Genomic DNA, 27,109 nt, shown 5'->3' with positions numbered 1-27,109 from the left:
AGCTCCGAAGTTCTTGGGGACACCTTGTGGGAACTGCGTGTGTGGTGGCTTGTCTCCACCACCGTACTGTGAGCTCATAGTGTTCTAGAGCCCAGCACGAGGCAAGCTCTATAGATGTCTACTGAATGAAGGAATGAACGAATGATTACATTTTAAATGGGATTAGGGGAAAATGATTCAAGGCAGAGGGGTGAGCTGAGCTCCTTGGAATGGTGTCTTTACCGAACCAAGCCTGGGTTAGGCAGATGTAATGAGCCCACCTATTACAAGAATCTCCATAGAAAGTAGGTCAGTTCTTTCCTATCTCTTTAAGAACGAGAGGCCGCGGCTCCGCGCCTGCGCACTGAGAGAATAAACACCTTTTCACCTTCCCCCCTTCTCCCTATTGCCCCAACCGGCCGCAGCCTCCTCCCATATTCCCCTCCTTCGGGGCGGGTAATGGTCTGTCCCAGGGTGCCAGGCTTGTTTCGGAGGGTGGTAAGCAGAAATGGTACATTCCACTGCCTTCATTACCTTCTGCTTTTCGCGTCTCCTGTTCTATTTCCCCCTACCTAAAGAAGCTTAATAGGCTAGCCCCAAAGAAGGCGGGTGAGCCGGGCGGAGGGGACCGGTCTGAGCCGGTCTGCAGCGCAAGCGCAGTGCGGATAAACAGGAAGCGGGCGGTGGAGGCAGCAGCAGAGGCAGAGCTCGGGGCTTGGAGGGGAAACAGCGGAAGACCTAAGATTATCGGGAGGGCAGCAGAGGCAGAGAACGAGGACAGGACCCTTGGCCGTCTTCTTCCAGGGAACGAGAGGTCACAGCCTCGCTCTCTCCTTAGGCTTCTGGCGCCCCAGCTTAAAGCTGAGGCTGCGGCTGACAAAGGGCTCGCGCCGGTGCCGCCGCCCTTCTCATCCGGGCATTCGGGTCCTTGCGGAGAGGGAGGGGGAAGGGCAGAGGGGGAGGGGAAGGAGCCGGAGGGGCGCACACTTGGAGCTGAAGCCCTCTCCAGGGCTCCGGGCCGGTGGCCCAACGGACGGAGGTCGAGGAGGACCCGCAGAGGTGGCGGCTGCCGGGGGCAGGAGGATGGTGCAGAAGGAGAGTCAAGCGACGTTGGAGGAGCGGGAGAGCGAGCTCAGCTCCAACCCTGCCGCCTCTGCGGGGGCATCGCTGGAGCCGCCGGCAGCTCCGGCACCCGGAGAAGACAACCCCGCCGGGGCTGGTGGAGCGGCGGTGGCCGGGGCTGCAGGAGGGGCTCGGCGGTTCCTGTGCGGTGTGGTGGAAGGTGAGCGCCCTCCTTCCCTCCCCGCTTTGGCACTAACACGTTCTGTCCTCGGGAGGAGGGTGGTGGCGGGGATTTTGGAGACTCTAAAAGGCCGGAAAGCCTCTGGGTCTGAAATGTGGCCCTCCTAAAGCGAGGGGAGAGACGAGATGTTGGGCGAATCTCCTTGCACGTCCTAAGACGGCGTCGAATTCCCCCCTGGCCACTCACAAGTCTGACCCCACCCGTCTTGGGCTTGGAGCCAGGCCACCTCCTAAGGAGGCGGTGGTTAAGAGCCTGGTTCTGTTAGCCTCTGAGTTCTACTTCTTTGTACCTTGGGATCTTATTCCCTAGGGTTGTCTGCGTTCCAGTGAAAAAATATGTGTAGTGCTTCTGTCACCACCCTTTGTGGAAAATCGGCCCACACTGACGTGCTTGTACTTCTGGAGTGAAGAGAAGCACGTTTGGCCTATAGTATTTCAAGTTCCACTAGGCTTAGAATATTTTTGTTGCTTCCCCCCACCCCCGCAAAGATTCATTTGCAACTTAGAAAATTGCCCTCTTTCCCAGCTACTGTACTTTGCTCTCGAGGGATGAAGCTTTGGCTTTAATCACAGATTCTCAAAGTATCTGAGATGCGTAATTTGAATTTAGTGACCGCAGAAGCGGCTTTAAAAATGCCCTTCTCGCCTTTTTTCCCATTTACAGTCGAAAAGAACGATGGACTTTTTGGTAGTGAGGGAAAATTACCAGATGCTTGTTTCAGTTTCTGGATGAGAATGGACAGATAGTCCACCTTGCAGCTCTATAGAGGCACGAATCGGTTACATTATTAGTCTTTCCGCAGTTACAGCATATATTTGAATTTTCTGAAGTATTTTGGCCGATTCAGAGTTTCCTAGATGTCTGTTTTATATCTCTCTCGTATGTAATGGCGTGGATAAGGGTAAAAAATATATATATTTAAAAAACCAAAAAGGTATGGAAAAAGGATTGCTCTCGACGTTGAGAACATCAGCTTTTCTATTTTTTTTCACCGCATAAATTAGAGTATTCTTTCGAAAAATGGGTGGTGGTTATGGTACAGACCTTAACAGGCTACTTTGCTGCTACAGTAAGGCATGAAAGAGTTCAGCGAAGTTAACTGTCTTGCAGAATTTGGGGGATTACAGAATGGAAAACTGCTATATAGTATTCATCAAAAATGATTGCATTGTGTGACTTATATCGTTGTATTTATTGGCTTGAGTGCAGGGAGATTTTAGAAAAAGAATCTGGTTTTTGTTATCAAAGATCTTGGAGTGGGGATGAGAGAGTGCTGGGAAATTTCGGAGCTAGACTGGAATGAGTCTAAGGAAACTTGCCAGTCCATTATACCTTCAGTTATAAAAGGAGAAAACTCATTTGGTTTAACATTAAAAGGCGATTCTTCCTATTTAAAGAACAGAGTTGTCTGCCATTCTCTCGTTTATTCCTCCTCCCTCCCGTGCCCTTGTATATTTTCTTAGTGACTGAGCACCTGAGCCAGCACTGATTTTTTGTGTGTTTTGTTGTTTTTGTTTTGGGAGACGGAGTCTCGCTCTGTCGCCCAGGCTGGAGTGCAGTGGCGTGATCGCGGCTCACTGCAACCTCCGCCTCCCGGGTTCAAGCAATTCTCCTCCCTCACCCTCCCAAGTAGCTGGGACTGCAGACGCGGGCCCGGCTAATTTTTTGTATTTTAGTAGAAACGGGTTTCACCGTGTTGCCCAGGCAGGTTTCCACCTACGGAGCTCAGGCAGTCCGCCCGCCTCGGTCTTCCAAAGTGCTAAGATTACAGGCGTGAACTACCGCGCCTGGCTTTTTTTTTTCTTTTTTTTTTTTTTCTTCTCTTTTTGATACCTCTTGGTTGGCACCAGCCGTAAAATGAATGAGCATAGAAATACTATAGTTACTGCTAGGATTTCTTTTTTGTTTCCTTTCCATCACAAAACTTTCTTGGTTTTTAACTTACATTAACAGCATTGCTTCCTCTTTGTGGTGCCAGTCAACCGAAACCATGAACCTGACTCTCAAAAGAGCCAAGGTAGGGTTTCTAAAGATTAAAATGTTTAATTAAGCTAGACATTTGAAAAGTCTTTTTTATATTGGAGCAACTCTGAAAGGATGTTTAATGCCTACTCCTTAAAAAAAAAATGATAATGCTAAGTGCCGTAGGGATGCTAAAGACTTGTATAGGTCTGCCTGATCAAGAATATTTTATGTTGGCCGGGCGCGGTGGCTCACGCCTGTAATCCCAGCACTTTGGGAGGCCGAGGCGGGCAGATCATGAGGTCAGGAGATCGAGACTAGCCTGGCCAACATGGCGAAACCCTGTCTCTACTAAAAATAGAAAAAATTAGCCGGGCGTGGTGGCGGGCTCCTGTAATCCCAACTACTCGGGAAGCTGAGACAGGAGAATCGCTTGAACCCGGGAGTTGGAGGCGTAGATTGCATTGAGCCGAGATAGTGCCACTGCACTCCAGCCTGGGCGACAGAGTGAGATTCCGCCTGAGAAAAAAAAAAAAAGAATATTTTGTATCACTTGTGAGAGGCTAACATTAGATTGTCCAGATGAAAGTGCTACAGTTATATACATTGGTTTGTAATGAATTTTAATTTGGTCTGTCATTGTCCTTTTTGTGGTGCAGAGGAGTCATTCTGCCTAGAGATTGGAGCTAAAATACATTGCAGAAATTTGTTTTAGACTAGTCTCTTATGTAGATTGTGTGGGTTTATGTAGAACATTTTGTGTTCAGAATGCTTTTATTAACCTTCTTCATGGTACTCTTGAGAGGCTGTCCTTATCTCTTACTGATGATTAGACTGAGACAAGTGGAAAGTAAAGGTTAGACAAGATGTAAAGTGTGTGGTTTGAGCTGTGATGAGCACACTAGGGAGTTCCAGATACCAGTTTGATGCTTATTCAACCATTTAGGTTATCGGTCTGCAAGTTTGTTTTCTGCAGTGTGTGCATAACTAGTGTTTTGTCCTCTTAGAGGATACTCTGGGGCAGGTCACATTCTTGAGTTTTCTTTGTTTATTCCTTTCCGTTTAGGACCAGAAGTAATATTCTTGAATTTTCATTTGTTCAGATCTTTGCTCTGTAATTAAGATTGCGTGAGAGTTTGTTGTTTGGGCCAGTTAGGCTGTTGAATTTCTTGGGAATGTGGTTTCAGGCATTTTTTGGTCCCTTTGATTATATCATTGTATCTGGAACTTTTTTTGAGAGAGAGAGTTTTGCTCTGTCACCTAGGCTGGAATGCAATGGCGCGGATCTTGGCTCACTGCAACCTCCGCCTCCTGGATTCAAGCAGTTCTCCTGCCCTAGCCTCCCAAGTAACTGGAATTCCAGTCCTGGCCAGGAACTTTTTTTAAAAAAGAGGAGCACGATCATAAAATTAAGTCAGATTCTTTCCTAATCCTATCTCTGATTTGTTTTTAATTGCTTTACCTGTTTATCTCCACTCACCCTTTTGTTGTTGTTGTTTGAGATGGAGTCTTGCTCTGTAGCCCAGGCTGTAGTGCAGTGATGCAGTCTCGGCTCACTGCAAGTCCGTCTCCCAGGTTCAAGTGATTGTTGTTTCTCAGCCTCCCAAATAGCTGGGATTACAGGCATTTGCCACCATACCTGGCTAATTTTTGTATTTTTAGTAGAGACATGGTTTCACCATGTTGGCCAGGCTGGGTCTGGAACTCCTGACCTCAAGTGATCTACCTGCCTCAGCCTCCCAAAGTGCTGGGATTACGGCCGTGGGTCACCTCACCCGGCCTCCCCTCACCCTTTCTAAAGCAGTTTTACTATCATTCTAGGAAGTAATTGTTACTGTTGGCAGCTTGTATTACATTGCTGCCGTTCCCCATTATAAGATTGAGATCTCTTAAAAAATTGGAATTAAATATATTTGGACTTTATCAACAGTGGAAAGATGATAGATGCTTGTTTTAAAATAACTATCACCTAAGTAACTAATGTCATGGTAGAAAAAATAAAAAAATTTACCTAAGCAAAAATGGAATAAAAGTCACCTTGTAACGTCACCACCCAAAGATTAAAGGAACCTTAGTATTTTATTAAATATCCTTCCGATTTGGTGTATTTTATGCTTTTTACAAAATAGGATTGTATTGTATGTTTTGTAACTTGCTTTTCTCAATAAAGCTTACCACATTTTAGAACTGAATATAATTTCATTCTTACTTTGAATCTAGGATTTTATGGAAGACCTTGGGTTATGGAACAGAGAAAAGAACTCTTTAGAAGGTAAATCTTCATTATATGAAGGAGAGAGGAGAACCTTAAACTCTTAACATTTTATTTTGTTTGAAGAAATACTAACAGTGAATAGCCCAGGTGCATTTTGATGGTTTCTCAATTGCAGCAGTTATTTTACCTTGGTCCCTTTTTTCTTCACCTAGGCCTTTGGTTTTCAAACTTTTCCTGGGGAGCTGAATAAGTTTTGGGCTTCACCTTACCCAGAGCTGTTGTGTTTTTTAAGAGTGTTTTATATGTTGGCATACATTGTAATACTTAATTTTTTTAAATTCCACTGATTACAAAAAGGTTAAAAGCTACTGTCATAGAATATTAGCTTTGTATGAGATGGAGATGCTCCAAGAAGAGGGAAATGGAGATTGACAGCCTATGAATGTTGCATGTTTATACATATGTAATTTTCTTTCTCCTTAAGGCTCCAGAAATGGGAATTAAATACATACTTGTATGCCCCAAAAGATGACTACAAACATAGGATGTTTTGGCGAGAGATGTATTCAGTGGAGGAAGCTGGTAATCTTTTTCTTTTTTATCCATAAATTCAAAATCTGTGAAGAAAACGGTTATATTTTAAATGTAGTTGTACAAGAATTTTATGACATATTTTATTTTTATTTTGTAGGTAGTTTCCTTTTCTTCTATCTGGTAACTATTCAGTTAGCTGAGATTGAAGGAGTGCTCTGCGCTAGCAAGGTCATGACCATATGTGTGATATCATGGGCGTGCTAGGCTGACTCCATCTGTTCTGTGGTCATAGATTGTGCTGCTTACTTCTGCCAGTGGATTAAACAGTGGGCCACTGGGCAAAGAAGTGCTGGAGCTGGGCTAGGCCCAGGGCAAGGCAAGTGAGGCACGTACCTTGGGTGCAAATTTTAAGGGACCCCCAAAAAGTAATCAAGATAAATAATATTTTATGCAATATTTTTTAAAAAACCAAAATTAATGCAGAAATTCATGATGTACACAATGCTAAAATTTTAGGTAAAGACAGGATCAGCACTACTGATTGTTCCTTTTGCTTCAGGCTCTAGTATGGCTTGGCCTTATCAGCAGTTACTGGTCCTTAAACCCTAGTCCAGGAAAGTGGGAAGCCATTAATAGGCTGTCTTTGGGTTTTGTTTTGTTTTGTTTTTTGAGACAGAGTCTTGCTCTGTCCCCCAGGCTGGAGTGCAGTGGTGCGATCTCGGCTAACTGCAAACCTCGCCCTCCCGAGTTCAAGAGATTCTGCTGCCTCAGCCTCCCAAAGTGCTGGGATTACAGGCTTGAGCTCCTGTGCCCGGCCGGCCTGCTATGGGTATACTTAACGTTGAGTTGGTTACATAAAATTGATAAAAAGTAGTATAGCATTGAACCGCCAAATTAGAGAGGTGCTTTTCTTTGGGAACTTGTAAATGGTGAAACATTTTTGTACTTGAAATTAAATGGTATACGCATATAGCTAACAAGATATTTGGTTACAGAGCCCAGCCAAGGCACGGAAGGCTGAAAGTTTTCTTGAATTACAAAGAAGCAATTACAGCTTACCCCATCTCCATCTAGTGTTGTGGTTTACTACTCTATTTAAGTGTGCCTTCAACTTAATTACTTTCTGGTGGTGCTGGTAATGAAACTTAATGTGATCAATAATCAAAATAGAGTAAAAATGACTATCTTGAGATACTACTGAAAATTATTCAAAAATATGTCTTATGGTATATACTAGTAGAGTAGTTAAGTTGATTTAGGAAAATTGTCAATTGATAATTTTAAAAGGTTAAAATCTATAATTAATGTTTTTCCCATAGATAGAAACAGGTCAAGATTGTTAAGGCCTTGACTTAACTCTGGTTCTTTTTCTTTTTCTTTTTTTGGAGACAGCGTTTGTCACTTTGTTACCCAGGCTGGAGTGCAGTGACTCACTGCAATTTCGATCTCCCCGGCTCAAGCAATCCTCCCGCCTCAGTCCCCCAAGTAGCTGGGACTACAAGCGCAGGTCACCACGCCCAGCTAATTTTTGTATATTTTGTAGAGAGAGGGGTTTGCCATGTTGCCTGTGCTGGTCTCAAACTCCTGAACTCAAGCAGTCAACTTGCCGTGGCCTCTCAAAGTGCTGGGATTACAGGCGTGATTCTTTTTTTTTTTTTTTTTTTTTAATTTTTTGAGATGGAGTCTTGCTGTGTCGTCCATACTGGAGTGCAGTGGTGCGATCTTGGCTCACTGCAACCTCTGCCTCCAGGGTTCAAGCAATTCTCCTGCCTCAGCCTCCCTAGTAGTTGGGATTACAAGTATGTGCCACCACGCCTGGCTAATTTTTGTATTTTTAGTAGAGATGGGGTTTCACAATGTTGACCAGGCTGGTCTCAAACTCCTGACCTCAGGCAGTCCTCCTGCCTGGCCTCCCAAAGTCCTGGGGTTACAGGCATGAGCCGTTGGGCCTGGCCTACCCTGATTCTTAAGAAAGCATTTTCTTTCTTTCATATTATAAAGTAGTTATGTGTAGGTTTATTTAGTTAGGAATTCCAGTTGTTCAGAGATGGCAAAACAAAAAAAAAAGCAAGATCCAGTACCATGGCTCATGCCTGCAATCCCAACACTGTAAGAGGCTAAGGCAGGCGGATCACTTGAGGCCAGGAGTTCGAGACCAGCCTGGGCAATATGGCAAAACCCTCATCTCTACTAAACAAAAATTAGCCGGGTATGCCTGTAATCTCACCTACTCAGGAGGTGGAGGTTGCAGTGAGTCAGGATCGTGCCACTGCACTCCAGCCTTGGGCAACAGAGCAAGGCTCTCAAAAAAGCAGCGGCTGCATTTTATGCCTTTCAAATGCTGCAGGAAATAGAAATGGCTTAAGTTCAGTAAGAGAATTGACAATTCAGTGTTTTTGAGAAGTGGCAATGAAAGGGAGGAAAATGTTTATTGATTTTAGTCTGTTTCCCCAAAAGGATAAGAAACTATTTGGAAGTGAAAAAGAAGGGCCTCTTATTTTCTGTTGGTTCAGATTTCAAAGGTGTGAAAACTATTCTTTTTCCCTTACTGTGACATTAAATCACTTCAGGCTTGTACCATTTTGTATGGCCTGTTGTTAAGTTGGACATGACAATTTGTAAAATGTGAGGATCTTTTCCTTTCTTGTAAGTTAGAAGAAATAACCTCTTCAGTTAAACCTTCAGTGAAGGTTCTTTTAGTTTTCTGTTCTGCTTTCTAAAAACATAGACTCTGTTCTTTAGAGCAACTTATGACTCTCATCTCTGCTGCACGAGAATATGAGATAGAGTTCATCTATGCGATCTCACCTGGATTGGATATCACTTTTTCTAACCCCAAGGAAGTATCCACATTGAAACGTAAATTGGACCAGGTAACTCCTTACTTTTTATTCATTTTTCCTGACTATGTACTTGAAACTAGAAGTTTACTCAGTTGCTTTTACGATGTTAAAAGGAAATCAAATTCCTATTTCTTTGTTTTCTTTTTTTGTTTGTTTGTTTTGTTTTTTGAGACAGAGTCTTGCTCTGTCGCCCAGACTGGAGTGCAGTGGCACAATCTCGGCTCACTGCAACCTCCTCCGCCTCCCGGGTTCAAGTGATTCTCCTGCCTCAGCTTCCCGAGTAGCTGGGACTATAGGTGCGTGCCATCATGCCTGGCTAATTTTTGTATTTTTAGTAGAGACAGGGCCTTCACCATGCCAGCCAGGCTGGTCTCGAACTGCTCACCTCATGATCTTCCCAAAGTGCTGGGATTACAGGTGTGAGTCACCATGCCTGGTTTTTTATTTCTTTGTTTCTATAAGAATTTTTTTACTTTGAATGCTTTTTTTTTCTTTCCTTTTTTTTTTGAGACAGAGTCTTGCCCTGTTGCCTGGAGTGCAGTGGCCCAATCTCGGCTCACTGCAACCTCCACCTCCCAAGTTCAAGCGATTCTCATGCCTCAGCCTCCTGAGTAGCTGTTACAGGCACACCACCATGCCTGGCTAATTTTTATATTTTTAGTAGAGACAGGGTTTTGCCACGTTGGCCAGGCTGGTCTCGAACTCCTGACTTTAGGTGATTCACCCACTTCAGCCTCCCAAAGTGCCGGGATTACAGTCGTGCGCCAGTGCACCCAGCCTTGAATCCTTCTGATAGAGGAATATTTTCCAAATTAAGTAAAAAGAGCTTTACTGGAGGTACTAGTTCTTCTCAAATTTCAATTTGCATAAGAACTGCCTTAAAAGAATGATTAGAAGTGAAGCTTGGAAGAATGCTGACTACTGGACTTTATTTCCCAAATGGATAAGGTGGGGACCGGGAATCTAGGTGATTGGTGGTCAAGAACCACATTCCGAGAAATTATATATACCCTAGGCTGCTTGGCTTGAATTTACAACTGAGATTATAGAAACAGGGTTTTACCTATTAGACATCAGTTTCTTGAATTATATGGACAAAGAGATGTCTGGAAATGGCTAGTTTCCCAAGATGAGAAGAAAAACAGACTAGGTGAACCTAATTGAGTGTAAAGTCTGCTTAATGTAAAAGCTGCAGACTTCCTTTGGTCCAATGTAGGGGGTTTCCATTTTCCTTTTTTTTTTTTGAAACTGAGTCTTGCTGTGTCGCCCAGGCTGGAGTGCAGTGGCGCGATCTCAGCTCATTGCAACCTCTGCCTCCTGGGTTCAAGCGATTCTCTGGCCTCAGCCTCCTGAGTAACGGGGATTACAGGCATGTGCTACCACACCTGGCTAATTTTTTTGTATTTTTAGTAGAGATGGGGTTTCACCATGTTTGCCAGGCTGGTCTCGAACTCCTAACCTCATGATTTGCCCGCCTCGGCCTCCCAAAGTGCTGGGATTACAAGCGTGAGCCACTGCGCCCGGCCCCATTTTTCTGTTATTTTAGTTTGCTGGTTTTTCTATATACATGTCTTATTTCTTTAGGCAAAGATTTATATGGGTGGCATTAAAATGTCTGGTAAAAAATTTAAGGCAGTTGAAATTTTCATGAATGAAGTTATTTTACTATTTGATAAAATTCTATTCTTTCTGATTCATACCTGGTTAGGTTTATCTGCAAAGGGATCAGTGTGCCTTTTGGGTCTAGGACACAGCCTGGCTTTTTCATGTCTTAAGGTTACTTACTCATGTTTCTGTATTTTTCTGACTTTGTTGGGTCTTCTACAATCAGCAGCAGCCCATGAGGACTAGGAGGCTAGGCCACTTTGTTGGATCATATTGTCATATAAGTTGAGTATCCCTAATTCAGAAATCTGAAATGTTCCAAAATATGAAACTCTCTGAGCTCCATAAAATTCAAAGGAAATGCTCATTGGAGCATTTCAGATTTTGGATTTTCAGGTTAGGGATGCTGAATATAATACAGATATTCCAAAATCCAGGAAAAAAAAAAATCAAAATCCATAACATTTTTGGTCCCAAGCATTTCAGATAAGGAATACTCAGCCTGTAGTGCATTCAAACCCAAATGAGAAATGGGTCCCAAAACTATTTAACTTACGATTTTTTAATTGAAAATGTAAAAACAATAAATCTGTCTTTGAACATTCTAGTAAGGAAAATACTGGATTTTAAGTATAACTGTTAACGCTGTAATGTTTGGAATTCTTAATTTTTTTACTCTTGATTCTTTTTTTTCTCCTAGGTTTCTCAGTTTGGGTGCAGATCATTTGCTTTGCTTTTTGATGATATAGACCATAATATGTGTGCAGCAGACAAAGAGGTATTCAGTTCTTTTGCTCATGCCCAGGTCTCCATCACAAATGAAATCTATCAGTACCTAGGAGAGCCAGAAACTTTCCTCTTCTGTCCCACAGGTATTGTATATAATGGCTTTACATTTAACTAGTCTTCTTGGAATATATAACTTATAAAGGACCATGGGCCCCATTCTCTCTCCACTTCCCTCCTCCCTTGGTGTGTAAAAGTAGGAATCTTTTTTTAGAAGACATTTTTCAAGATCCTAAATTGGAGAAATTTTAGGAACTAATAAATGACAACTGACTAGGCAAAAGATTTTTATGTATTTTTAAGTACTGGAAGTATATGAACATTACATTGTCAATATTAAAAGAGGGATAGTATTGAAATGAAAACTGGAGAAAAACCAAATTACATTGCTTTTACCTTAGTCACTTCTCATTTCCTCCTACTTGTCCCCTTTTTCTGCCCATGCATATCTGTCCCTTTTTGCACTCCTCCCACTCCCATCTGGGCTCTTATTTCAAGTAGTCAGCATAGAAAGCTTAACAGTTTTTCCCATTTTCCTTTCTTTTTGCCCCTCTGGTTTCTTTCATTGAAAATATTTTAGTCTCTTAGTTGCTTCTCAAAATTCAACTTACAGGAAGTTTTCCCCACACTTCCCTGTTCAGGAAGAATTTTAGATTAAATTATTTAACTTTCTTTGTGTGTATTGTGAGCCGAGAACCTTATTTTAGTTGAGTACTACATTAGTACCCAAAAGTTTTAAGATTATACTGGGAATTAATTAGCTGCAAGTTACAGTTTAAGTTGCAGTTGAGTACTAATAGCCATTGGTATATGCCTTTAAAAAAATTTTTTTTAAATTTTACTTTTAAGTTTGTATTATTTATTTAGAGACCGAGCTATAAAACTGGCTAATTTTTATATTTTTGGTAGAGATGGGGTTTCGCCATATTGCCCAGGCTAGCGTCGAACTCTTGGGCTCAAGCGATCCACCCGCTTCAGCCTCCCAAAATGCTGGGATTGCAGGTGTGAGCCACTGTGCCCAGCTGCCATTGGCATATTCTTGTATTAGTTCTATTATGATGTTATCAATTCATTCTGTTTGGCGTTTAATTGTAACTGAGAAAAGTAGGCAATTCAGAATTCTGTAGAAAATGCTACAGTTCTTGTTTTTTTAGTAAACTTGTATTTCTAGTAACTGTAGTATCATAAGAATTGATCTGTACTACTGTTGGAGGAAAAATATCAGATTTTATGAATTTCTTAAATGAACTGCCCACTTTAGTTCCTTGTAGGAGGCCTTTTATCATTTAGATGAAAATAATTTAGAATTGGCAGACATTTTTTCCACATTCAAAAACCCATGGGCCTTTTGGGAGGCCAAGGCGGGCGGATTGCCTGAGCTCAGGAGTTTGCGACCAGCCTGGGCAGCGTGGTGAAACCCCGTCTCTACTAAAATACAAAAAAAATTAGCCGGGCGTGGCGGCGTGCGCCTGTAGTCCCAGCTGCTTGGGAGGCTGAGGCAGGAGAATTGCTTGAGCCCAGGAGGCGGAGGTTGCAGTGAGCCGAGATCGCGCCACTGCACTCTAGCCTGGGCATCAAGAGTGAGACTCCGTCTCAAAGAAAACAAACAGAGAAAACCCATGAGCATTTTAATTCTGACTTTTTTACTTTTCTCCCTACATTTAGAATACTGTGGCACTTTCTGTTATCCAAATGTGTCTCAGTCTCCATATTTAAGGACTGTGGGTGAAAAGCTTCTACCTGGAATTGAAGTGCTTTGGACAGGTAAGTCTTTTAAGATTTATACAGTCAAACTTGAATTAACTAGGACTTACAGAAATTGCTTGTTCTTGTTAATTGAATACTTTTTTTTTTTGAGACAGAGTCTCACTCTGTCGCCCAGGATGGAGTCCAGTGGCATGATCTCGGCTCACTGCACGCTCCGCCTCCCGGGTTCACACCATTCTCCTGCCTCAGCCTCCCGAGTAGCTGGGACTACAGGCACCCGCCACCACGCCTGGCTAATTTTTTGTATTTTTAGTAGAGACAGGGTTTCACCGTGTTAGCCAGGATGGTCTCGATCTCCTGACCTCGTGATCCACCCGCCTTGGCCTCCCAAAGTGCTGGGATTACAGGCGTGAGCCACCACGCCTGGCCTTTTTTTTTTTTTTTTTTTTTTGAGACAGAGCATTGCTCTTGTTGCCCAGGCTGGAGTGCAGTGGCACAATCTCAGCTCACTGCAAACTCCGCCTCCCGGGTTCAAGCGATTCTCCTGACTCAGCCTCCCAAGTAGCTGGGATTACAGGCACACGCCACCACGCCCAGCTAATTTTTGTATTTCTAGTAGAGACGGGGTTTCTCCATGTTAGCCAGGCTGGTCTCAAACTCCCGATCTCAGGTGATCTGCCCGCTTCGGCCTCCCAAAGTGCTGGGATTACATGTGACCCACTGCACCTGGCCCAGAGAACTTGTTAAAATACGCTTTCTTTTACAAAGTTTACATATTCTCTTAATATGAAAAAACATCTATCATGGTTGGGGAGCCTGAGTGGGGAGCCTGAGGTGGAAGCCCCCAGGAGTTCAAGACCAGCTTAGACAACATAGAGAGACTGTAGAAAAAATAAAAAACTTAGCCAGGTGGGCTGGTGCACGCCTGTAGTCCCAGCTACTTAGGGGGCTGAGGTGGAAGGATCACTTGAGCCCGGGAGGTAGAGGCTGCAGTGAGCTGTGATCATGCCACTGCACTCCAGCCTGAGCAACAGAATGAGACCCTGTCTCAAAAAAAATTCAGTTAATAAATAATAAAGATTTATAGGGAATTGGGCTAAAGGGTATTGATCCCATCCTTAAGCAGCGTTAGGAAACTCTTCTATTTTATAAAACGAAAAAACTAAAGCTCAGTAAAAGACATGTTGTGTTTTCAAAAGAAAAATTGTGGCTGGGTGCAGTGGTTTGTGCCTGTAATCCCAGTGCTGTGGGAGGCTTGAGTGAGGCCAGGAATTTAAGATTAGCCTGGGCAACATAGCAAGCCCTTATCTGTACAAAAAAATTTTTAATTACTGTGACATGGTGGGGCACACCTGTAGTCCCAGCTACTTGGGAGGCTGAGGTGAGAGGATTGCTTGAGCTCAGGAGCTCAAGGCTGCAGTGAGCCATGATTACTCCATTGCACTTCAGCCTGGGTAACAGAGGAGACCCTGTCTCAGAAAAAGAAAAGTTGTTATAAAATGTACATGTAAGGGGCCAGGCGCAGTGGCTCACGCCTGTAATCCCAGCACTTTGGGAGGACGAGGCAGGTGGATCACAGGGTGAGGAGATCGAGACCATCCTGGCTAACACAGTGAAACCCCATCTCTACTAAAAAATACAAAAAATTAGCCAGGCGTGGTGGAGGGTGCCTGTAGTCCCAGCTACTCAGGAGGCTGAAGCAGGAGAATGGTGTGAACCCAGGAGGCGGAGCTTACAGTGAGCCGAGATCACACCACTGTACTCCAGCCTGGGCGACACAGCGAGACTCTGTCTCAAAAAAAAAAAAAAAAAGTACATGTAAGGAAAACACAATAAAAAGTTATATATGCAGTATATTTTAAAGAACCATGATTCTTTTTTTTAAATATATTTTTTAATTTAAAATAAAAAAATAGGGTCTCGCTGTGTTGCCCAGGCTGGTCCGAACTCCTGGGCTCAAATGATCTGCCCACCTCTGCCTCCCAGAGTGCTGGGATTACAGTTATGAGCCAATGCATCTAGCCAAGAACCATGATTCTTTTAACAAACGGTTGTCATTATTTCTAGGTCCCAAAGTTGTTTCTAAAGAAATTCCAGTAGAGTCCATCGAAGAGGTTTCTAAGATTATTAAGAGAGCTCCAGTAATCTGGGATAACATTCATGCTAATGATTATGATCAGAAGAGACTGTTTCTGGGCCCGTACAAAGGAAGATCCACAGAACTCATCCCACGGTTAAAAGGAGTCCTCACTAATCCAAATTGTGAATTTGAAGCCAACTATGTTGCTATCCACACCCTTGCCACCTGGTACAAATCAAACATGAATGGAGTGAGAAAAGATGTAGTGATGAGTAAGTAGCCTGTACTTGATCCTTCACCTTGGGAGGAGAGCTGGGGTTAACTAGAGCCAGTGGAAAGTATGCATTCCTTTGTCATCACAACTTAAACAGTTTTATTTATTTTTTAAAAAATGTATTTTGTTTTACTAAGGAGGAAACAAAACCAAGTGGTTTTATTACGGTATGTTGTTTCATTCTGTTGATGAAGATGTATATGATAGAAGAAAGGTTGAGTGTCTTTGGACAAGTCACTTAACCTCTTTGCCTTAGTTTTTTTTTTTTTTTTTTTTTTTTTTTTTTTTTTAGTATGATTCAGAAGCAGCGTGGTGGCTCGCTTATAATCCCAGGAAATGCACTCCAGCCTGGACAACAGATGAAAATCCTATCAAATAAATAAAAATAAAATATGGTTCAGTCTTTGAAGTCTGAGTACTAGAGGAGACAGTCTTTAAGTGTTTCCATTATCTCTAGAATCATTCGGATAAAATGTATTTTCAGGCAATTTTATTGAAAAGGATATTTTAGATAACTAGATACTCTTGAGTCACTTAGATCATTTAGATTCAGCTTACATTTATCTTTTATGGAACATACTCTTTTTTTTTTTGAGATGGAGTTTTGCTCCATCGCCCAGGCTGGAGTGCAGTGGCGCAGTCTCAGCTCACTGCAACCTCTGCTTCCCAGGTTCAAGCGATTCTCCAGCCTCAGCCTCCCGAGTAGCTGGGATTGCAGGCACACCCGGCTTTTTTTTTTTTTTTTTTTTTTTTTTTTTTAAAGTAGAGACAGGGTTTCACCATCTTGGCCAGACTGGTCTTGAGCTCCTGACCTTAGATGATCCACCTGCCTCGGCCTCCCAGAGTGCTGGGATTATAGGCATGAGCCACCCTGCCTGGCCGAATGGAATACAGTCTTATTTTAGACATTGGCTTACTAATTTTTAATTTATGAAAAATCTCTAATTAATAGAGTTCTAAGTAAGGTGCTTGATAATTATTTACATTTAAATAATCTGTCATGGGGCAGATGCATGTTCATGGGCACTGAGGGGGCAAAGAATAAAGTAGTTTTTTTTTTTTCTTTTTGAGATGGAGTCTTGCTCTTGTTGCCCAGGCTGGAGTGCAGTGGCGCAATCTCAGCTCCCTGCAACCTCCGCCTCCCAGGTTCAAGTGATTCTCCTGTCTCAGCCTCCCGAGTAGCTGGGATTACAGGCATGTGCCACCATGCCTGGCTAATTTTGTATTTTTAGTAGAGACGGGGTTTCTCCATGTCAGGCTGGTCTTGAACTCCTGACCTCAGGTGATCCGCCCTCCTGGGCTTCCCAAAGTGCTGGGATTACAGGCGTGAGCCATCGCGCCCAGCCATTCCTACTTTTGAGAAACAGTCTAGTGTTGGGTAAGGCTTATAGGCAATTGTACTATAGTGTGATAAGTGTTGTAATAGTTTAATTTATAAAGTGCTGTGTGAACACGGGAGAGAGTGATTATTTTTGCTAAGAGATTTCACAGACTTTTAAGCTGGATCAAAGTATGAGGAGAGTTTGCTGGGCGTTAAAGGTTTGTGGACTGGAGGTTAAAAACACTGAACACTGAAAATTTTTTTTTTTTCTTTGAGACAGAGTCTTGCTCTGTTGCCCAGGCTGGAGTGCAGTGGCGTGATCTTGGCTCATTGCAACCTCTGCCTCCCTGGTTCAAGCGAGTCTCTGGCCTCAGCCTCCTGAGTAGCTGGGATTACTGGCGCACACCACCCCATCTGGCTGATTTTTATAGTTTTAGTAGAGACAGGGTTTCACCATGTTGGTCAGGCTGGTCTCGAACTCCTGACCTGGTGATCTGCCTGCCTCTGCCTCCCAGAGTTCTGGGATTACAGGCGTGAGCCACTGTGCCCAGCCTGAACACTGAACTTTTGAAGTTCCCTGAATTTTGGCCCATTTTGGCTACTGAAGTGTCATGATAGTATGTAGTAATATTAATAGTTGTCGTCTGTTTCTCAATTCCATACCTCTGCTTTGAATTGTTTATTGAATTAATGTCTCCCTTTTGTTTGGCTCAGTCATTGTCATCCTCCTCCCCTCAATAAAAAACAAATTGGGAATATAATTTAAATGCTGTCAGCGTACATGGCACTTAACTCCTACTTCTTTTAAGGCACAGCATGGAACATATTAAGGGTGGCAGACACTATCCAAACCTGGGACATATGTAGGAAATATTAAGGAAAGCTAAGAATAGAGAGTTTTTAAGTACAAAATCAAAAAATTCAGACTTAATTTTCTCTACCACTATCCTGGCTCAGAGCTTTGTTGCCTTATGTGTGCTAATTTGTGGGTCTCTGTCGATTATCTCTTTTTTTTTTTTTTGTGAGACGGAGTCTTGCTCTTGTTGCCCAGGCTGGAGTACAATGGCCCGATCTCAGCTCACTGCAACCTCTGACACCTGGGTTCAAGCAGTTCTCCTGCCTCAGCCTCCCGAGTAGCTGGGATTACAGGTGCCTGCCACCACGTCTGGCTAATTTTTTGTATTTTTAGTAGAGATGGGGTTTTACCATGTTGGCCAGGCTAGTCTCAAACTGCAGACCTCAGGTGATTTGCCCGCCTCAGCCTTCCAAAGTGCTGAGATTACAGGCATGAGCCACCGTGCCTGGCCTCTTCTTTTTCCCTCAGTGCCTTTATTAATGAAGTTACGGTCGGATGTAGTGGCTCACGCTTGTAATCTCAGCACTTTGGGAGGCCCAGGTGGATAGATCACAAGGTCGAGTTCGAGACCAGTCTGGCCAACATGGTGAAACCCCATCTTCACGAATAATAGAAAAATTAGCTGGGCATGGTGGCATGCGCCTGTAGTCCCAGCTACTGGGGAGGCTCAGGTGGGAGAATTGCTTGAACCTGTGAGGCGGAGTTTGTAGTGAGCCAAGATCCTGCCACTGCACTCCAGCCTGGGTGACGGGGTGAGACTCCATCTCAAAAAAAAAAAAAAAAAAAAAAAAAAGAAGTTACAAGGCCCTGAAGGCTATGCAATGTTTTCTTCATACGAAAAGCATGGTACTTTTGACCTTGACTTCCCAACAATTAGTACGCAGTAGACGGTTAAGATTGACTCTTCCACTGATACTAAAATTTATATTTCTTATTTCAATTGAGATTTTACATTTAGCATTACATTTAGGTTACTATCCTATATGAAATGGTTTGGTGAAGGGTCTTGCTTTTATTTGAATTTTTATGTTTAAGGTTTGTTCTCATTCTGTTCTTTGTTTCTGTGGTTTTACTGTGAAAACTAGTTGCATTTATTCTTCTCACTTGTCAGAAGGCTTTTGTAATCAAAACTATTTTTGTGCTCTTTTTTTATTTTATTTTTTGCAGCTGACAGTGAAGATAGTACTGTGTCCATCCAGATAAAATTAGAAAATGAAGGCAGTGATGAAGATATTGAAACTGATGTACTCTATAGTCCACAGATGGCTCTAAAGCTAGCATTAACAGAATGGTTGCAAGAGTTTGGTGTGCCTCATCAATACAGCAGTGAGTTTGGCCATTCTTTGTTAAGGGGGTTAGATCACATAGTTGAGTCACAAAGTAAAGAACACTGTCTCCCGGGTGCCGTGGCTCACACCTGTAATCTCAGCACTTTGGGAGGCCGAGGCAGGTGGATCACCTGAGGTCAGGAGTTCGAGACCAGCCTGGCCAACATAGTGAAACCTTGTCCCTTCTAAAAATACAAAGACTAGCCGGGCGTGGTGGTATGCGCCTGTCGTCCCACCTACTTGGGAGGCTGAGGCAGGACAGTCGCCTCAACCTGGGAGGCGGAGGTTGCAGTGAGCCAAGATTGAGCCACTGTACTCCAGCCTGGGTGACAGAGCGAGACTCTGTCTCAAAAAAAAGAACACTGTCATGTGCCTTACCTTATGCCCACTAAGCAAAGTGAAATTAAATGAAATTGGGGGATCTAGAGAATAAGGATTTTTAAATCTTACTTTTGGTCTTAAATATTAGCTTTTATTTTGATGGAATGCTAATTTCTCTTAAAAACATATTTTTTGAAGTAATTTAAGGGTTTTTAGACACAAATTTTCAAAAGAGAATGTAATAGTAGATGTTGGCATGTTTACCTCCCAACGCCCTTCCATTCCTGCATCCCTAGTAGTATAGAGAAATCTCATTTTTCTTAGAGGTCAAATTAATTTGGATCTAAAATTGAGGTTCCACTTAACAAATATGATAAAGCATCTTTCTGAATCTAATGTGTTCTATCTCTAATTCTGATTATCTCTGTGACCATTTTATTTATACATTTATTTATTTTTGTAGGTAGGCAAGTTGCACACAGTGGAGCTAAAGCAAGTGTAGTTGATGGGACTCCTTTAGTTGCAGCACCCTCTTTAAATGCCACAACTGTAGTAACAACAGTTTATCAGGAGCCCATTATGAGCCAGGGAGCAGCCTTGAGTGGTGAGCCTACTACTCTGACCAAGGAAGAAGAAAAGAAACAGCCTGATGAAGAACCCATGGACATGGTAGTGGAAAAACAAGAAGAAACGGACCACAAGAATGACAATCAAATACTGAGTGAAATTGTTGAAGCGAAAATGGCAGAGGAATTGAAACCAATGGACACTGATAAAGAGAGCATAGCTGAATCAAAATCCCCAGAGATGTCCATGCAAGAAGATTGTATTAGTGACATTGCCCCCATGCAAACTGATGAACAGACAAACAAGGAGCAGTTTGTGCCAGGTCCAAATGAAAAGCCTTTGTACACTGCGGAACCAGTGACCCTGGAGGATTTGCAGTTACTTGCTGATCTATTCTACCTTCCTTATGAGCATGGACCCAAAGGAGCACAGATGTTACGGGAATTTCAATGGCTTCGAGCAAATAGTAGTGTTGTCAGTGTCAATTGCAAAGGAAAAGACTCTGAAAAAGTGAGTATGTTTAATGTACCTGCTGCTGAAGCCTGGGTGGTTCCCCATACTGGTAATGTGGAAAAGGTTCTTAAATGAGTACACTGTAACTGACAGAAAATTGACCATGTTTTAGAATATGTTCTTTAGGCCGGGTATGATGGCTCATGCCTGTAGTCCCAGAACTTTGGGAGGCAGAGGCGGGCAGATCACCTGAGGTCAGGAGTTTGAGATCAGCCTGGCCAACATGGTGAAACCCCATCTGTACTAAAAATACAAAAATTAGCCGGGCATGGTGACGGGCACCTGTAATCCCAGCTACTCAGGAGGCTGAGGCAGGAGAATCGCTTGAAGAACCCGGGAGGCGGAGTTTGCAGTGAGCTGAGATCGTGCCATTGTACTCCAGCCTGGGTGACGAGAGGGAAACTGTCTCAAAAAAAAAAAAAAAAAAAAAAAAGTATGTTCTTTACAGTGGATGTGGACTCTACTAAATCTGGTACCTTCAGTTTCATAGTTTGCCCTTCTAGTTAAGAATGAGGAAAGGTCATTATTTTAGGAATATTTGTCAGTTTGGGGAGACACAAAATGATACTTTAATGGTTAAGATAAATTGCCAGTACCTGACAACATAAGCAGCTTAATGTGTAACTGTGTCTCAGATTATTTTGTTAAGCTTACAATTTTTTGAGTCTTTTTATTGATCTTCAATAGATTGAAGAATGGCGGTCACGAGCAGCCAAGTTTGAAGAGATGTGTGGACTAGTGATGGGAATGTTCACTCGGCTCTCCAATTGTGCCAACAGGACAATTCTTTATGACATGTACTCCTATGTTTGGGATATCAAGAGTATAATGTCTATGGTGAAGTCTTTTGTACAGTGGTTAGGTAGGTGCACCAGGAATAATCTCTTCTCCTCAAATATATTGTCCCTTTAAAAAAAATTATCCCACAGGGAGAAAAACATTTAGGGAATTGGCACATTTCCAAGTCTCTTCAATTCGTTGCCTAGGTTTCTTTCAAAAATAGGCATTATTGAAGACTTGAGATGCAAGTCTTAGTAAATACATCAAGCACATTAATTTTTCTCCCTTGGGCTAATTCAGCATAAGTATCTTAAAAGTATGTTAGAAAGTACTGACTTTAACTTGCTCTGACTGAATGCTTTCTGGATGGAACCCTGTATACCACTTTTATCTGATTTGGAGATGAGACACTATGAAATGTGACTCCACAAGCTTTCTGCTGCTTGCTGTGTCTTGATAACATTAATGCTATGTTTAACAGAACAATTGCTGAAATGACCTAAAGGGCCTGGCAAGAGGAAGCCATCCTCCCAGCCCTGTGCGCATGCGAGCTTTAGTGTAAGGCTATTCTGGTGCTATTCAGTATTATTTCACGTGGCTTTTTCTTTATCCTTCTACCAAGTATTGGTTTTACCAGGGGATAGAAATTGTAATCCCCTAAACATCTCTGCTACATTAAATGGACTTTTGTATGTCTCCTTTGAACACTGATTTTTTTTTTTTTTAATTGTCAAACTTGGTAAAAAGCACCAGCATGGCCAAGTTTCTCTAGGGACTTCATTTCATTTTCAGGTTTTCAATCCAGCTATAAGGAATATGTAATGGACTTATATACAGCACACAGCAGGCAGCAAGGCTGACTGACATGTCATAGTTTTCATAGTAGTCACAAATACTATGATGGGTTTCATGGTCTTGGTTGTGAAATAGATATCTGAAACACCGTGAGCTTAGAATAAAAAGTAGTAGTGAGATTTTCCACTTTCTGCCTGTATACCTTTGAGCTCTTAAATATTAAAAAAAAAAAAAGTTTCCCTGTGATACAACTAATTAGCTACTAAAAGTAGAGTCTCAGATTGTTAATTTGAAAATAGATAACTTTTTTTGGATTGCTGTAATAACAGGTAGAAGAGAGTATTTTGACCTCATGTTAAAAGGCTCTGTATAGCTTCGGGTGCGGTTGCTCACCCCTGTAATCCCAGCGCTCTTGGTGGCTGAGGCGGGTGGATCACTTGAGGTCAGGAGTTCGAGACCAGCCTGGTGAAAACCAGCATGAGACCAGCATGGTGAAACCCTGTCTCTACTAAAAAAATACAAAAATTAGCCAGGCGTGGTGGTGCATGCCTGTAATCCCAGCTACTTGAGAGGCTGAGGCAGGAGAATTGCTTGAACTCAGGAGGCAGAGGTTGCAGTGAGCTGAGATCACACCATTGCACTCCAGCCTGGGCGACAGAGGGAGACTCCATCTCAAAATAAATAAATAAAGGAAATACTGGCCGTGCGCAGCGGCTCAAACCTGTAGTCCCAGCACTTAGGGAGGCCTAGGCGGGCAGACCACGAGGTCAGGAGTTTGAGACCAGCCTGGCTAATATGGTGAAACCCCATTTCTACTAAAAATACAAAAATTAGCTGGGCGTGGTGGCACGTGCTTGTAGTCCCAGCTGCTTGGGAGGCTGAGGCAGAAGAATCACTTGAACCCAGGAGGTGGAGGTTGCAGTGAGCCGAGATTGTGTCACTGCACTCCAGCCTGGGTGACAGAGCGAGACTTCATCTTGTGGGGCTGGGGGTAGGCTCTGTATAGCTCCTGTACATGGGAGACATCTACCCTTAGGCTCAAGAGACCTCAATATTGGTTGCTGGATGACAACATTTGCCTTCCAGCTTTCTGCTCAGGTTCTTATAATTCATTCTTATAGGGATTTAAACTTAAGTTTCTAAGGCCCTTAGGAATTTTGAACCTGAAATCTGGATTATTGAGCTTGAAATGTATTACAGAAAACATTTGATATTCAGTTTTTAATTTAAGAATTATTAAAAGTTAAATTCTTAATGATACACAGTATTGTTTCTTTCTCTTCTCAGGGTTTATCTCTGCACTGAGCATTTATGGTGGTAGCTTTCCAAAATTATATAGATACCTCTTACACAATCTCAAGCTCTTATAGCAAGCTTGTCCAGCCTGTGGCTCAACACAAGTTTGTAAACTTTCTTAAAACATTGTGAGTTTATTTTTTATTTTTTTTAAGCTCATCAACTATCATTAGTGTATTTTATGTGTGGCCCAAGACAGTTCTTCCAGTGTAGCCCAGGGAAGCCAAAAGATTGGACACCCCTTATAACATCTTAGAAGTTTTAAATAATTATCTTTTCGTATCCACATAGCTTTACAAAAGCTCACGACAGGGAGAGTATTTTCTTGGTTCTGTAGTAATTTCAGGGGGTTTACTGATTGGAACCCTTCCTTTTCCTCCTCTCTCCAGTCCAGCTGGCATTCAGTCCTTTAAACAATGTGGCTATGCAGTACTTTTGATTACTAATGACTTCTATTATCTTCTTCCCCATTGTGTACAGATGGGAGAATCCTCAGCACAAGTGTCTACTACTATTGGATGGACAGCGGCAGATGTTCACAGCGCGTCATGATTAATTAGTTTAAATTGCAAGGTTCTATCTGTGAGGTAGCTCAGGTAGATTTAAGGGCGGTAGACATGAACTGAAGTCACGTTTGCGCAGCGACTGAGGCATTAACCATGTTTTCATTTACACAGCTCTTCGTACATGCAGCTTTTTATTGTAATAGTTGGAAGTGCTAGTTATGTTGTAGTCTCAAAGTAGGGGGTAGGGGAAATTGGCTGATCTTAAAGTTTGAGAGGTATAGTTTTTTTCCTGCAGTGTAAATTACACTGAGTTACGGAATGGGACAGGTTCTCGTATAGTCTAAATTTTGACCCTGTTTCATATTTATTTTACAAATACTACATTTTATGTTTTTTAAAAGTACCCCTACCCTTGAAAAATGACAAACCAGATACAAACTCTTAATGGGCCTGAATTGTTAACAAAAAATTGGTTTGCTTTGGGACTGTCTGACTAGCACATTGTACTGATGAGACTGTTAACTTGAACAGGAGGTAGAATGCTGTCTTCCAATGGAAAAGAACTATATTGCGCTGCTTTATCTTGTCAGAAGACTAGGCAAGTGATTTTGATTTGGCCTCCAAACATTTGCCTTTATGTCTTACTGTTAGCTAGTGTTATTGCCTATTAAGTTAGTTAACTGGTGACCTTAAATAGTGACTTCTGTATTCCATGTGTATGTTCAGTGTATTGCAAAGATTATTATAATGGCTGGTCAGAGGAACCAGATACTGTCATACTTTTAAGAAAAGTATATTTAGCTCTGGGCAAAATAACATCAATTGGCTTTCCTTAGTTCTCAGAGTCTGTCAGACTGGTATTATTAGCCAAGTCTGATTTTGAATTGTTTTTGTCCAAAAAAATTTTTCTCATTATGTTTCATTTTGTCAACTTAATTTCTTGTATTTTATTCTACTGACCTTAGTTTTCTGACAAGATTAATCCTTCTCCCCCGCCCTTTTCCCTTACCTGTACCCTTCCTCAAAATGTAAAATGTGACTTCAGACAGGTTGAATTCCTTCATGGGCTGTGATAATAAAGTGTCTAATTATCTATCAGTCATTTTAGTTAATAGTTACTATAATTTTATGACAGCAAGCAGCTAGCTTGATTTGTATAATATATAAAGTTGACTCAGACAAACTTGGGACTTACTTTCCTTCCAGTAATTAAAGAGTAGAACTGATAATACTGATTATTCATTAATTGGAGGAAGGAACATTAGTATTGAAATGCCGTTAACATTTTAAAAAATAATAATTATTATCATAGCCTTGCCCTGAAACCCTGATTATTGTTAGAGAGTTATTTCCACGAAGTGTTTGTCAGTTTGTTGGACATTTGAGACCCCAGGAAATCCCCTTTCTCGTAACGTTCTCCGCTTGGATCTGATCTCAACAGGGTGTCGTAGTCATTCTTCAGCACAATTCTTAATTGGAGACCAAGAACCCTGGGCCTTTAGAGGTGGTCTAGCAGGAGAGTTCCAGGTATCAATATGAATTCACAACTGAATTGACATTTTCTTTGTTTTATGAGAAACCTTATGTTGCGCATCAGATGGCTGGAAGGATTGGTCTGCCGAAGGCTTTCTAGTCCCAAATTCAATTTAGTTACATAGCTGGATTTTTAAATCAAATTTTCCTCCTCTTTCACAGTAATTTCTGAAGGAGATGCTGCCAATCCCCCCCGCGCCTGCGAAGCGCAGCGGCTCTAGGTATACACTTCACATTGTTTCTTTGCAGGTCGCACAGCATTTTAATCTGCGCCCGCAATGCACAATGCGCGCATGCTTGTCTGCCAGTGGAAACTCCATGAACAAAAAATAGTAATTATGCCAATAAATGGTGAAAGAGCTTTTGGATATTTATCCAATTATTTTATAAATATGTGCTTGAAAGAATTGTCCATTGCTGAAAATATGAACAAAATAGGAAGTTTTTTTGCTGCTGGAATTTGTTCATGGACTTTCTAGGTGCTCTACTTTTCTCCCCTCAACAGGTGCTCTGCTGCGCACAGCAAACTGAAGCGCATTGCTTTGGGGATAAAGCGTCTCCTGGACAGATAACCCTCTTCAGACCAAACCTCTCCTCCTGACATTCTGTTCTGCCATCTTATCGTAGGGAGATGGTCTAAGATAGGTTTTTAAAAAAAATAGATTTGTCATAATTGGAATAGGTTTGTTTTTGTTTTTGTTTTTGTTTTTACTGTAAATTTAAATCCCCATTAATATGCCACTAAAGCTGTAACTCAGAGTGGGTAATTTCTATTCAGAAGCACTCCCCTCCCCCAGCAAAGAGGTATTTCTATTAGTAAAGCATAGTACACCCCTCTTCTTTAGGTCTGCCTGCAGTAGCCAGTTAATATAAGTTGGTAATCTGCAGTGCACACCCATTTAAAAAAATGGATACCTTCCCCACACTAATCCATCTCCTTTTTTTTCTTCCCACAGCGTTTGCTGCCAATTGATGGGGCAAATGATCTCTTTTTTCAGCCACCTCCACTGACTCCTACCTCCAAAGTTTATACTATCAGACCTTATTTTCCTAAGGATGAGGTAATTGTCTCTCTACCTACCAACTTGGTGTATGGGTATGGTGCACACTTAAAACTTAACCTTTTAACTCACTGGTTAAAGGAATCCTTCTGTCTTAAAACTGCAAACTTTAGATGGAGAAAGTTCATTAAAACATTCAATGTATCTTGAGAAATTTAAGGAAAAATTTAAGGAGTTTAGACTTTTTACATCTTGTGCCAAGTTCTTTAATTTCTCCCTTGAGAAAGTCAGATGAAATGTATTCAGAGTTGGAGTTACAAAATAGTTAATGTGTCTAAATGATGTGTTGTCCTTAGACTAATTATCTCTAATATATTGGTGTTCTGTAATTTTCTTTCAATTGTGAAGTACCTACAGGCTGTTGACAATCAGCTAAAGAAAAAAAGCAAGACTGTTTAAAGACAGTAACAGGGCCAGGCGCGGTGGCTCACGTCTGTAATCCCAGTACTTTGGGAGGCCGAGGTGGGCAAATCACCTGAGGTCAGGAGTTCGAGACCAGCCTAGGCAACATGGTGAAACCCTTTCTCTATTAAAAATACAAATAGGCCGGGCTTGGTGGCTCATGCCTGTAATCCCAGCACTTTGGGAGGCCGAGACAGGCGGTTCAGGAGGTCAGGAGATCGAGACCATGGTGAAACCTCATCTCTACTAAAAATACAAAAAAAATTAGCTGGGTGCGGTGGTGGGTGCCTGTAGTCCCAGCTACTCGGGAGGCTGAGGCCGGACAATGGCTTGAACCCGGGAGGCAGAGCTTGCAGTGAGCCGAGATCATGCCATTGCACTCCAGCCTGGGGCGACAGAGCGAGACTCCGTCTCAAAAAATAATAATAATAATAAATAATAAAAAATAATACTAAATTAGCTGGGCGTGGTGGCGGGTGCCTGTAATCCCAGCTACTCTGGAGGCTGAGGCCGGAGAATTACTTGAGCCTGAGAGGCGGAGG

The 27,109-nt window shown here is 42.2% G+C and overlaps 1 protein-coding gene across 2 annotated transcripts in view; it reads left to right on the top strand.

The window, feature by feature from the left end:
- Window positions 1-637: 637 nt before the first annotated feature.
- The window catches only part of OGA (O-GlcNAcase), a 33,969-nt gene continuing 7,497 nt past the window's right edge, over window positions 638-27,109 (top strand). For both annotated transcript variants that reach the window (XM_034931345.3, XM_003825499.5), the window contains exons 1-12: window positions 638-1,261; window positions 5,465-5,516; window positions 5,944-6,041; window positions 8,736-8,866; window positions 11,142-11,313; window positions 12,893-12,991; window positions 15,002-15,286; window positions 18,633-18,791; window positions 19,578-20,191; window positions 20,882-21,056; window positions 25,013-25,098; window positions 26,061-26,165. In XM_034931345.3, the coding sequence (XP_034787236.1) occupies window positions 1,063-1,261; window positions 5,465-5,516; window positions 5,944-6,041; window positions 8,736-8,866; window positions 11,142-11,313; window positions 12,893-12,991; window positions 15,002-15,286; window positions 18,633-18,791; window positions 19,578-20,191; window positions 20,882-21,056; window positions 25,013-25,098; window positions 26,061-26,165 (2,175 nt within the window). In that variant the 5' untranslated portion in view covers window positions 638-1,062. The remainder of the gene's footprint in view (window positions 1,262-5,464; window positions 5,517-5,943; window positions 6,042-8,735; window positions 8,867-11,141; window positions 11,314-12,892; window positions 12,992-15,001; window positions 15,287-18,632; window positions 18,792-19,577; window positions 20,192-20,881; window positions 21,057-25,012; window positions 25,099-26,060; window positions 26,166-27,109) is intronic.

The sequence above is a fragment of the Pan paniscus genome, chromosome 8 (genome assembly GCF_029289425.2).
Source record: "Pan paniscus chromosome 8, NHGRI_mPanPan1-v2.0_pri, whole genome shotgun sequence".
In the NCBI taxonomy this organism is placed as follows: domain Eukaryota; kingdom Metazoa; phylum Chordata; class Mammalia; order Primates; family Hominidae; genus Pan; species Pan paniscus.
Note: the sequence above shows the minus strand (reverse complement) of the source record. Positions and strands in the feature narration are given on the sequence as shown.